This window comes from Pseudorasbora parva, chromosome 25, assembly GCF_024679245.1.
Source record: "Pseudorasbora parva isolate DD20220531a chromosome 25, ASM2467924v1, whole genome shotgun sequence".
Classification (NCBI taxonomy): domain Eukaryota; kingdom Metazoa; phylum Chordata; class Actinopteri; order Cypriniformes; family Gobionidae; genus Pseudorasbora; species Pseudorasbora parva.
Window position 1 is genome coordinate 26,988,620 of NC_090196.1, and position 12,206 is coordinate 27,000,825.

The 12,206-nt window shown below is 37.4% G+C and overlaps 1 protein-coding gene across 2 annotated transcripts in view; it reads left to right on the plus strand.

Moving 5' to 3' along the window:
* The window catches only part of hal (histidine ammonia-lyase), a 12,438-nt gene extending 1,425 nt beyond the window's left edge, over positions 1-11,013 (plus strand). Inside the window, exons 6-20 of one of the 2 annotated variants that reach the window (XM_067437024.1) lie at positions 3,634-3,700; positions 4,291-4,328; positions 4,484-4,609; positions 4,813-4,952; positions 5,080-5,127; positions 5,667-5,814; positions 6,068-6,163; positions 6,251-6,309; positions 7,303-7,383; positions 7,589-7,654; positions 7,722-7,887; positions 8,011-8,145; positions 9,738-9,846; positions 9,976-10,045; positions 10,657-11,013. In XM_067437024.1, coding sequence (XP_067293125.1) covers positions 3,634-3,700; positions 4,291-4,328; positions 4,484-4,609; positions 4,813-4,952; positions 5,080-5,127; positions 5,667-5,814; positions 6,068-6,163; positions 6,251-6,309; positions 7,303-7,383; positions 7,589-7,654; positions 7,722-7,887; positions 8,011-8,145; positions 9,738-9,846; positions 9,976-10,045; positions 10,657-10,788 — 1,481 coding nt within the window. In that variant the 3' untranslated portion in view covers positions 10,789-11,013. The remainder of the gene's footprint in view (positions 1-3,633; positions 3,701-4,290; positions 4,329-4,483; positions 4,610-4,812; positions 4,953-5,079; positions 5,128-5,666; positions 5,815-6,067; positions 6,164-6,250; positions 6,310-7,302; positions 7,384-7,588; positions 7,655-7,721; positions 7,888-8,010; positions 8,146-9,737; positions 9,847-9,975; positions 10,046-10,656) is intronic. The other variant, XM_067437025.1, reaches the window with a different exon arrangement.
* Positions 11,014-12,206: the final 1,193 nt, after the last annotated feature.

A 12,206-nucleotide genomic window follows, 5' to 3' on the forward strand; every position in this document is an offset into this window, starting at 1 on the left:
GAGCTTTTCTGTGAACAGAATTTTTTTTTTATCTCAGTGTGAAGAATAATTTAATAATCCAAAGTTCCTTTACTGCAATGGAAACGTTCCATGGATATTACATGTTCTTCATCAATGGCAAGAAAGTTACATTTACATTGAATCCTGAGCGAGATATATACAGTAAAACATTGTCTAACAGTAAGTTACCTTAACACAACATAGTGAAAACCTGGTGATGACTTGATATCACATTATATGTAGTTTTGCTGTAAAATACTATCAAATTTATGTTTTTTGCAAGTAAAAACTTAATTACCATATCATTTACAGTGAAAAAACAGTAAAAGTGCATTCCCAGAATTTCATTGTTACACATCATATATGATTAAGTTTTCAAAAAAAAAAATTAATTTCTTCTTATTTGTGTACATTGGTGTGTTTTGTGTTACGTATTAGTTAATGCATTATTTTAGTGTAATGTATGTTACTCTGATGGTGTTTTGTGTTTATGCGTGTGACCCTGTGCACCGTCTTCACTCATCTAAAGGTTTATTAGGAACACCTGTTCAATTTCTCATTAATGCAATTGTCTAATGAACCAATCACATGGCAGTTGCTTCAATGCATTTAGGGGTGTGGTCCTGGTCAAGACAATCTCCTGAACTCCAAACTGAATGGCAGAAGGGGAAAGAAAGGTGATTTAAGCAATTTTGAACGTGGCATGGTTGTTGGTGCCAGACTGAGTATTTCACAATCTTCTCAGTTCCTGGGATTTTCACGCACAACCATTTCTAGGGTTTACAAAGAATGGTGTGAAAAGGGAAAAACATCCAGTATGTGGCAGTCCTGTGGGCGAAAATGCCTTGTTGATGCTAGAGGTCAGAGGAGAATGGGCCGACTGATTCAAGCTGATAGAAGAGCAACTTTGACTGAAATAACCACACGTTACAGCCGAGGTATGCAGCAAAGCATTTGTGAAGCCACAACACGCACAACCTTGAGGCGGATGGGCTACAACAGCAGAAGACCCCACCGGGTACCACTCATCTCCACTACAAATAGGAAAAAGAGGCTACAATATGCACAAGCTCACCAAAATTGGACAGTTAGTAGACAAATCTTTGTATTGAATTTTCCAAACATTTAAACAACAATCACAATAACAAATTAAAATGTTAATACAACATTGCAACCGTTATATGAAACAAAACCAACAAACAAACAAACAAAACCACTGGGTGTGGGGGGGGGGATTGGGAGGGGAGCTAACAGTTAGTGTTTGGGTTGAATCTATCTTCAAAATATGAAAGGAAAGGCCTCCAGACTTTAAAAAATTTGTTGACAGAGCTTTGCATAGAATGTCTCAGTTTTTCTAACTTTAAATATGTCATGACATTTTCTACCCATTTAATGTGTGTTGGTGGTTTATTTGACTTCCATTTTAGAAGTATTAGTCGTCGAGCCAACAAAGAAGAAAAAGCCAGTGCATCTGACTGACCTGGTGGTAGTGAGAGGTTCTCAGGTGTCACACCAAATATTACTAATGTGGGATCCGGTTTTATCTCCTTTCCACACATGTATGAAAACGTCTCAAACACAGCAGACCAGAATGGTCCAAGAGCTGGGCATGTCCAAAACATATGACCCAAAGTGGCCTCATATCTTTGACATCTAACACATGTTGGGTCTATTTCTGGAAATATTCTTGCCAGTTTACTTCTAGAAAAGTGTAGCCTATGGATTATCTTAAATTGCAGTAGTCCGTGTCTGACACAAATGGATGTCGAATGAATTCTCCTAATGGCTGATTGCCAGACTGTTTCTTCAACTGCACTTCCCAAATCCTCTTCCCATTGTCTCTTTAAAAAATCTAAAGATGGAGAGGCCGCTCTTTGGATCAAACTGTATACTGTTGATATCAGACCTCGTTCAGATATACTCAAGTCAAAGAGCTCCTCAATCCAGCAATGAGGAGGAGGGGCCGAAAGGGTATTAAAATATTTTTTGGCTAGACTTCGCACTTGCAGATATCTATAAAAATTAGATTTGGGAATATCAAATGCTTTGGTCATATGATCAAAAGAGACAAAACTACCACCCTGAAAAAAATCCCTTACACACCTGAGTCCCTTTCTAAACCATGCCTGGAAAGCATGATCAATAAGGGATGGTGGAAACAGTGCATTGGAAGTAATGGGTAATAAGGAAAGTGCTTGTTTTTGCTTAAAGTGTGACCTAAACTGAGCCCATATTTTTAGAGAGCTAGTCACCAATGGGTTGCTTGTCAGATGTTTTCTGTTGAGTGGTAGTGGGCCACAAAGCATTGAGAACAGCGAGATTGGACCACAAGATGTTTGTTCCATCTCCACCCAAACAGGTTTATTCTCCTGATCCAAATTTCCTGCCCAATAAATAACTTTATCAATATTACATGACCAGTAATAATACAGAAAGTTGGGCAATGCCAGTCCCCCTTCATCCTTCTGTCTTTCTAAAAATGCTTTTCGGATTCTCGGAATGCTTTTATTCCATATGAAGGAAGATAAAAGTTTGTCTAACTCCTTAAAGGAAGATTTGGGGATAAACAATGGGACATTTTGAAATAAAAATAAAAACCTTGGTAGAACAGACATCTTAATTGTGTTTATTCTGCCTGCCAGTGAGAAAAAATTGGACAGTTGAAGACTGGAAAAATGTTGCCTGGTCTGATGAGTCTCGATTTCTGTTGAGACATTCAGATGGTAGAGTCAGAATTTGGCGTAAACAGAATGAGAACATGGATCCATCATGCCTTGTTACCAATGTGCAGGCTGGTGGTGGTGGTGTAATGGTGTGGGGGATGTTTTCTTGGCACACTTTAGGCCCCTTAGTGCCAATTGGGGATCGTTTAAATGCCACGGCCTACCTGTGTTTCTCACCATGTCCATCTCTTTATGACCATCATGTACCCATTGTCTGATGGCTACTTCCAGCAGGATAATGCACCATGTCACAAAGCTCGAACCTTTCAAAATGGTTTCTTGAACATGACAGTGAGTTCACTGTACTAAAATGGGCCTCACAGTCACCAGATCTCAACCCAATAGAGCATCTTTGGGATGTGGTGGAACGGGAGCTTCGTGCCCTGGATGTGCATCCCACAAATCTCCATCAACTGCAAGATGCAATCCTATCAATATGGGCCTACATTTCTAAAGAATGCTTTCAGCACCTTGTTGAATCAATGTCATGTAGAATTAAGGCAGTTCTGAAGGCGAAAGGGGGTCAAACACAGTATTAGTATGGTGTTCCTAATAATTCTTTAGGTGAGTATTGACCATAATTGGTGAGTATTGTTCAATACATACAAGTATTGACCATGTTTTTATAGTGAATTTCTGGCAACCACTGTTATATATAACCCATTTTATATTATTTTTTTATAAAAGATTTTTACAGCGTAAGCTATTATAAAGCGCCCTAGAAACCATACAGCAACTTTCTAAAGACCGCTTTAGCAACCACATACCACGCCTTTGGCATTATAACAGCAAATTTGTACAAAACATCACGTATTTGCAAGAGCATGAATATCCTCATTATTATGAAATAGTGTGGGTTTTTTATAAATATGACTCCAGATGATCATACATTTCTTTTTCCCTTTTCTAGTTGTGTATGGCATCACTACAGGGTTTGGTAAATTTGCTCGGACTGTCATCCCAGTCAGCAAGCTCAAGTATTATTCTTTTTTTATTAATTTATAAAATGTTTGGTAACACTTTATTTTACAGTGTCCATCGTTACACGGTACATGTAGTTACTGAAGTAATGACTACAAATTATACATAATTATATGCGACTAATCCTAAGCCAACCCCTATTCCTAAGTAATGTAGTTAATTATTATTATTATTATGTGTAGAATTACACTGTAACTCAGACGCCTTAAACTAAAGTGTAACCAAATGTTTCCTTGCTCTTAAAATCTTTTGCATTTAAATAAGTTTATTTTAAAAGTGTCTCATTTGTTAATGAAATAGATCACTTAAAATATTGACCAATATATTTGCACAGCATTTATTTGTTAATGTTTGTTAATAGAATAATTAATAAAACAATATTTCATTGTTAATGTTAGTTCAATGTGCATTAACTGATGTTAACAGATATAACTTTTTTTAAATTTAAACAGAAATGATTATTTTTTTTAATAAAATAGTACATTTTAAGACTAACATGCTGTATTTTAGTATCATTTATTATTTGTTAACTAATGTGGTTAGGTAATTAAACCATCTAAGCATCTCACGTTTCTCTTTTTTTCAGGGAGCTGCAGGAAAACCTTCTACGCTCGCACTCATCAGGTGTGACATATTTTAGTTCAAATAAATATAAGTGTGAACAAATGTCTGCTTATGTTTTTGTTTGGCTATTTGAAGATATTTACTCGTAGAAATATTCATGTCATGAATTAAAACTTTCATTCTGTCTGCTGTATGATTATTATTTGTGATTATAGGTCTGGGAAGTCCTTTGAGTCCTGAAAGAACTCGAATGCTGCTCGCTCTGAGGATCAATGTTTTGGCCAAAGGGTACAGCGGGGTTTCGCTGGAGACGTTGCTCCGCATGATACAGGCCTTCAATTGTACATAATGTATTCCTCATTACTTTTTAACTGAACGAGTATTGTTGGGTCTGTTTGTTTCTTTGGCACAGCACATGAAACATGGTGTGCCGTTTCAAAGAGTTCTTTTATGATAGTTGCTACTACTGCAAAATAGCAAAAATGTTCTTTGAACTATCCCACTGGATTTTTTACTCAAGCTGATTTTGTTACTCTCCTCTCAGCCTCCTGTTTGTCCTACGTCCCGGAGAAGGGTACGGTAGGTGCGAGCGGAGATCTCGCCCCTCTTTCTCACCTCGCCCTCGGCCTGATGGGAGAAGGCAAGATGTGGTCGCCCAAGAGCGGCTGGGCGGACGCCAAATACGTGAGCGCGTTTTCTTTGGATGATGCGGTTGCAAATCTTTGTCCTAATGATAATGAAAGCGGTGCATAAACATATTTACTCTTCGTTTAGCCTTTAAAGTCACATTTGACCTTTGTATTGCCCGCAGGTATTGGAAGCACATGGTCTGAAGCCCATATCTCTGAAGCCAAAGGAGGTACGGTTAATCCCCCCATTGTGCAGTCAACATGTTTATCTCTGTTGACTTAAAGCTGTTTTGTGGGTCAGATATGTGTGCCCTTTACCTGCCAGGTCTATGGCTTATAACAGAGACCCCTTTGAAATCTAACCTTTAAAACAAGTTATAATTTTTTGCACAGCAAAAAACAGGGACAAATTATCCAAATTAGAAAAGAAAGATTTTAAGAGAGATGCAGCATGAAGGCTTGGCTCTGGATGGTCACTTTACAAGCATATATATATATATGATTTTTTAAAAAAACTCTCCATAAGGAAATTTATTTTTAACAGTAACTTTAAAGACAGCACTGTTGGACTCTACAAAATTTCTACAAAAGGTTTCTACAAAATATGAATGCGTCTGCTAGAGAAATTGTTATGTGGTTCCTAAGGTGTTCTGGTGGTTTCTTGGATGTTGCTCTGTGGTTGCTCAGCATTTTCTAGGCTGTTCCTGTTTGCTAGGTGCTAGTTTTATTCTGTGGTAAGAGTGTTTGTTATGTTTATCTCGATCCACAGGGGCTGGCTCTGATCAATGGGACACAGATGATCACATCTTTGGGAGCAGAGGCCGTGGAGAGAGCTGAGGCCATTGCCCGGCAGGCTGACATCATCGCTGCCCTGACCCTGGAAGTCCTCAAGGGGACCACCAAAGCCTTTGATAGTGGTGAGGACAAAAATAAGGGTCGTGTAAACAAGTGATTGATGTGAGCAGAAATATTTACACACTGTTTCTCAGTTCTATAGACCGAACCTCTAAACACTGCAAGATTTCTCAGACAAAACATTACTAGGGAGACAAAACATATTTGTGTATTACTGCCTCACATATAAAGTCACAGTCCAGGTCACAAATGCAGCCCTCCGCCGATTTTCTGAGTATTGCAATGTAATGGCAATGTAAACCACTTTCCTTACAGATATTCATGAACTGCGACCTCATCCGGGACAGAAGGAAGTGGCCCTGCGCTTCCGTTCCCTGTTGGACTCTGACCACCACCCGTCTGAAATTGCAGGTGAATGCTGCCATTTTCATATGAACCATTAAAGCTCATATTTAACTATTTAGTGGTAACCTGTCTTGCTTTTTTCCATAATTGCAGAGAGTCATCGGTTTTGCGACAGAGTTCAAGATGCTTACACTATGCGCTGCTGTCCACAGGTAACATATAGAGCCCATTCTGGGTCATCCTAAAGAAATACATTAAATATAAATATTAGAAAAACTCAAACTAAAGGAAAATTACAAAATATATATTTTATGACCAATAAGTTATGACAACATATTTTTACATTGCCTTAACTCATCAAAATAAGTTCAGCCATTGTCAACTTTTTTTATGTTATACAAGTTTCAGCTTATTTTATTAAGTCAGTTTAAAGTAATTTAAGTTGAAATGACTTAAACATCCAAGTTGATTGTACATTAAAAAATAAAGGCAGCCACTTTTTTACAGTTTAAGTTAAAGCACTAAAATGACTGGAATATACATAAAAATAAATAAAAAATTTAAATGGAAAATAAATCACCTAAATAATAATAATAAAAACTAATTAAAAATAGCAAATTGCAAAAAAAGACAAGAAAATAAACTTAATAAAATGAAAATTAATAATATATATTTAAAAATTCTAATTATGGTCAAACTAAATGAAGACTGGTTGCACGTATTAATTATATTTAAAAAATGCTGTATTATTCATGCCAGACCAGTAGTTGGTAGCCTGGATTTCAGCCAAACTTAGCCCCGCCCACAACATTTTTAGGTCGGGCAGTCATATTCTGACTAGAATTGAGTATGACCACGTTAGGCTAAGTGGTTGGCACTTTTGTAAAGAAAAACTACGAGCCTATAGCCTGAACACGTGATACGTATGCGCATGATGTCCCCATTTTCACTAATTCACATTTTTGTTCTTTACATGGAAATGATAACTGGATTGTTTTCGAAAACTTGCACTTTTTTGAAACCTTATTTGAAAACCTTGTGTTTTCCGCCCACCAAAATCCCATTGTTGTGTAAATGAACAGCCAAAACGCATACAATTTTTTCTGGTTTTAGTTAAAAATGCTCTTGTGTATACAGCCTCTAAAATAACACAGGCTGACATATATTGACGTATATTTAATTCAGTTTGTCTGACATTTTTGCAGGTCCATGGAATTGCCAATGACACAATTGAGTTTGTCAAGAAAGTCATTAATACAGAAATCAACAGTGCCACAGATAATCCTGTATCCTTTTTAAAAATATGTATTTATGATTAAGTTTGCAACGTGAACACTTGCACTAGTCTTGCAGTGCCAACAGTTTCTGTTGTTCATGTCACTTCAAACCGGCAATCGATTTGATCTCAAGGTTTGTCTGGTTAGCTGGTCAGTTCTGTGACTACAGCAGCCCCTTCCTCAGATCTGTATTTTGCCCTTGACTGTGAGTTAGATGGTGTTTGCAGAGAGAGGTGAGACCATATCTGGTGGAAATTTCCATGGAGAATATCCAGCAAAGGTATTTTACACCACAGTAAGCATGTATTTCGATGGCATCTCTGCTCATTTTCTTCTTCCATTCTTAGGCTCTTGACTATTTGGCGATCGGGGTGCATGAGTTGGCCTCCATCAGCGAGAGGCGCATTGAACGTCTCTGCAATCCCTCTCTCAGCGAGCTGCCTGCGTTCCTGGTCAATGAGGGAGGCCTGAACTCGGGCTTTATGATCGCACACTGCACTGCTGCGTCTCTTGGTTAGCATCACAAAGTTCAGAAGAGTATAACTTTTCTTAGCCAAATAGTGAGAAGTTTAATTTTGACTACTGTACTGAAGTCCCCTTGACCATTAACTGAAACAGATACATTTCCTTCTGCAGTTTCAGAGAACAAAGTGCTGTGCCACCCCTCCTCTATTGACTCCCTATCTACTAGCGCAGCCACAGAGGACCATGTGTCCATGGGAGGCTGGGCCGCGCGCAAAGCCCTCAGAGTGGTCGAGCACGTCGAGCAAGGTCCAAAACCTGATAGTAACCTCCCATTCATTCACTGGCATCATTCACTAATCAATTGAATTCAAATTGTAACTATTATAGCGCCCCCTACTGGAGCAGCAAAGTACAACAGCTCAAATTCTAATAAAACTCCAACACAATTTGTAACTATTTTACATTTTTGTGAATTGGTGGCTAAATGTGTGTCACATTAGCAATATTTCAGTGAAATTGTGAGGTAAAAAAGGTCTATTGTCAATAGCGTTGTGATGTATTAACTCTTTCCCCGCCAGAATTTTTTATAACTTTAAGGTTTCATGGCCCCCAGAAAATGTTGTTGTATGAATATCTTAACATGCAATATATTAAAAGAAAGAACAGACGATCTGATTTTAAACAAAAAATAAGGCTTACAGCTTCATGCATTTTTTTTTTGGTCAATAATTGAATGTGGATAAGTTTCATTAAAAAACAACAACATTTTGAGCGAAAAGCTGAGAAAAATCACGTTTTTGTCAAAGACTACGATTGGATTGGATTCAGAGCGATGATAAAAACATAGATGGAGTAGATCAAGTCCATCAACACCCCCAAAGCTTCACAGTCCTAAAGCTCATCCTGAGGCGACATTTCATTCGGTAACATTAGGCAGTTTTGATTTGTATGCTGTTTAATGTTGATCATCGTGTTATTTCATATATGCGTCTGCTTACATATGATATTTTCGCCTGTGCTTTGATCCGTAGATTGGGTACTCTTTCAGATGCGTAATAGCGCCCCCTACCGTATAAAAGTGAAAACACAGAAAGCCGGAAAATTCTGTCAATGGTGGGGAAAGAGTTCAGTATAATGTATGTACAATGCAGCTTTCCGTTGTTCACGATTTGTGACACCAACGCAAAACTAAATGTGAATGTGACCCAGTGCCAGTTACCAAAACCAGTCACCAAGTCTCACGGGTATATTTGTGGCAGTAGCTAACAATACATTGTATGGGTCAAAATTATCGATTTTTCTTGTATGCCAAAAATCATTAGGATATTAAGTAAAGGTCATGTTCCATGAAGATATTTTTTGTAAATTCCCTACTGGAAAAATATAACAAAATTATTAGTAGTAGTAATATGCATTGCTAAGGACTTCATGTGGACAACTTTAAAGGCGATTTTCTTAATATTTAGACTTTTTTGCACCCACAGATTCCATATTTTCAAATAGTTTTTTATAATATTGATTTATAATATTATCGTCAAATATTGTCCCATCTTAAAAAAGATGATTTATTCAGCTTTCAGATGATGTATAAATCTCCATTTCAAAACATTGACCCTTATGACTGGCTTTGTGGTCCAGGGTTACAAATGTGACCTCACATTAATTCATATGAATTCGTACAATCTCATTCATGCATAATCATATGATCTGCTGACAGTGAAGGTTTTGTTTAGTGGTGGATATCATATCATACAAACTCATACAAAATTGCCTCCTTTTATTTGTTTGTAAATTTAGTACTTTTTAGTTTACTGACCACCAATATACAAATACACATCTGAATATATCATTTTTGGAGATATTTAACCTGGATATGTCCATTTTATGTTTCCTTACAGTGCTAGCCATTGAGTTGTTAGCTGCCTGTCAAGGTATTGAGTTTCTACGCCCCCTACGTACAACGACCCCATTGGAGAAAGTGTACGACCTTGTGCGTGCTACAGTAAAGTAGGTCGAACGATGATACACTAACCCTAAAACCTCCAATATATTGAACATTCAGGTTAATAATTGGCAAACCTTCTTTCATCTGTCTTTTCCTACTTACCTTTCTCATTTTAACTCTTTTTCCCTCAGGCCCTGGATTAAAGATAGATTCATGGCTCCAGACATTGAAGCTGTGCATCGGCTACTCGTTGACCAGAAGGTTAGCTTCACTGTTTCTTATTATTGCCAATTACTATTACAATCAAAACAAACCCCAAAACATTAATTAACATTTGGTCGATGACATGAATGGTACGTCAAAAATCTTGTTGGGAAGAGTTATGCCATTTTTTTTCTAAACACTGAACAAAATTATAAACGCAACACTTTTGTTTTTGCCCTCATTTTACATTAGCTGAACTCTAATACTAATACTAATCTGTCTAAACCTGTGTTAGTGAGCACTTCTCCTTTGCCAAAATAATCCATCCACCTCACAGGTGTGGCATATCAAGATGCTGATTAGATAGCATGATTATTGCACATGTGTGGCCACAGTAATAGGCCACTCTAAAATGTGCAGTTTTAGTGATATTGGGGGGGGGGGGGGGGGGGGGGGTCCAGTCAGTTCGCATAGAGATGATCAGGTTGTTGATTGTGGCCTGTGGAATGTTGGTCCACTCCTCTCTAATGGCTCTGCGAAGTTGCTGGATATTGGCAGGAACTGAAACACGCTGTTGTATACGCCGATTTACATAATAGCTTTCTATTGAAAATAATGATTGACACCAACATTCTCCCCCCATGTTGTTTCTTGCCTTTTGCCTTCAGGTGTGGGACATTGCTGGGCCGTACATTGAGAAATATTGTATGGAAATCATCCCGGAGTCCCGCCCCTCTTCCCCAACAGCCTTTGCTCTGGACCCGCCCCCTTCACCACGGAAACGGGTCAGGCTGGAGTGACAGAGATGGCACCCTGCTGATACTGTCCTATAGTCTCGCATTTATATAGAGCATTTCAAATGTTTGCGTATTTCATCATAGTTCTTACTGTTGTTTAATGCTTCTTTTTCTTTGAATGGAGTTCATTGTACGATGACATATGTTTCAGTTCTACTGTATCTTGCCATCTGTTGGTCCTTATGCAGTCTCTGAGTGTGTTAGTGAATAAATGTCTTGTGATATCCAGTGTTTGTTTTGTTTTGCTTTTCTTGAACTTTCCCAGAAGGCAGCACACAGTGACAGCAGGATAGAGTCTGCACCATGTTTTCATTCGGATATTGAACGATTCCATCAGAGTCCGGTCATGAAGGAAATGTCTTTGAACTCATGATAGAGGTATTTTGACAGATGAAGGGATGTTGGTCTTTGTTTTGTGGCTCATCGCCATGTGAAATATATCTTTGACTTCCCTCAGACACTGCTTTGTGTGGCTTATAGTGAATTCCCTTTTTATCATGTTCATTTTATGAGTGATCGTGTTCTCTATAGGAATCAAACACATGACCTGAGTATTGCTAGCAAGTTCATCACAACAAAAATTGTTTATTGCTTAGTGTTTTTGCATTGCAAATCACAATTTACTTGAGGAGCAAAATTACTTAAGATACATTTTTATCAAAATCAGGTGAGTTTGTATTTAAAACAAGAACAAATATCTGTCCATGGGGTAAAAAAAATATTAATAAAAATAAAGGGCATTTTTTTCTTAAAAGAAGGGAAAAAATCCTGTCAGTGTTGTAAGGAATTTTTTATTTCATTTGATTTTTTCTTACCCCATGATATATTTTTTTTTATTTATCATGGGGTACAAACTTGTTTTTTAATGGCAATCTAATTTTGCTTCTCAAGTAAATGTATCTTGATTTAAGACTGTGTAGATATTTAAACAAGACAAACATACTGAGTAACAAAATTATATTTCCAGCAAAACATATAAATAACTGGTTTAAAACATACCAAAGACTTTTGCACAGTACTATACTACAGTTTTTTTAATTCACTTTGGTATACTATTTTCACAAGCAAGGTGTACATTTTTAAAACTCATAGTAATGCTGCATTCACGTGCTATCGGAAGTTTCCTACTTCCCACTTCAGAAGTCGTGGTTACGAGCTTGTTGTGTTCAGGTGCTTTGTTGTCTGAAAGAAAGCAGGACGCCAGGATCATACTTTTGTGCGTCTTTGGAAAATTTTATTTTAACACTATTTCAGTCATTTCCCGGTGCCAGAAAATCATAGAATCACTGGCAAACATTACAGCAGAACACGAAAGCATATCGTTTATAATCACATTCACAATAAAAACATATTCAAATCCAGTTTAAAAACATTGTTTTTTAGGGAAGCTTTTATGTATTGTTATTTTGTTGTGGTTTTAT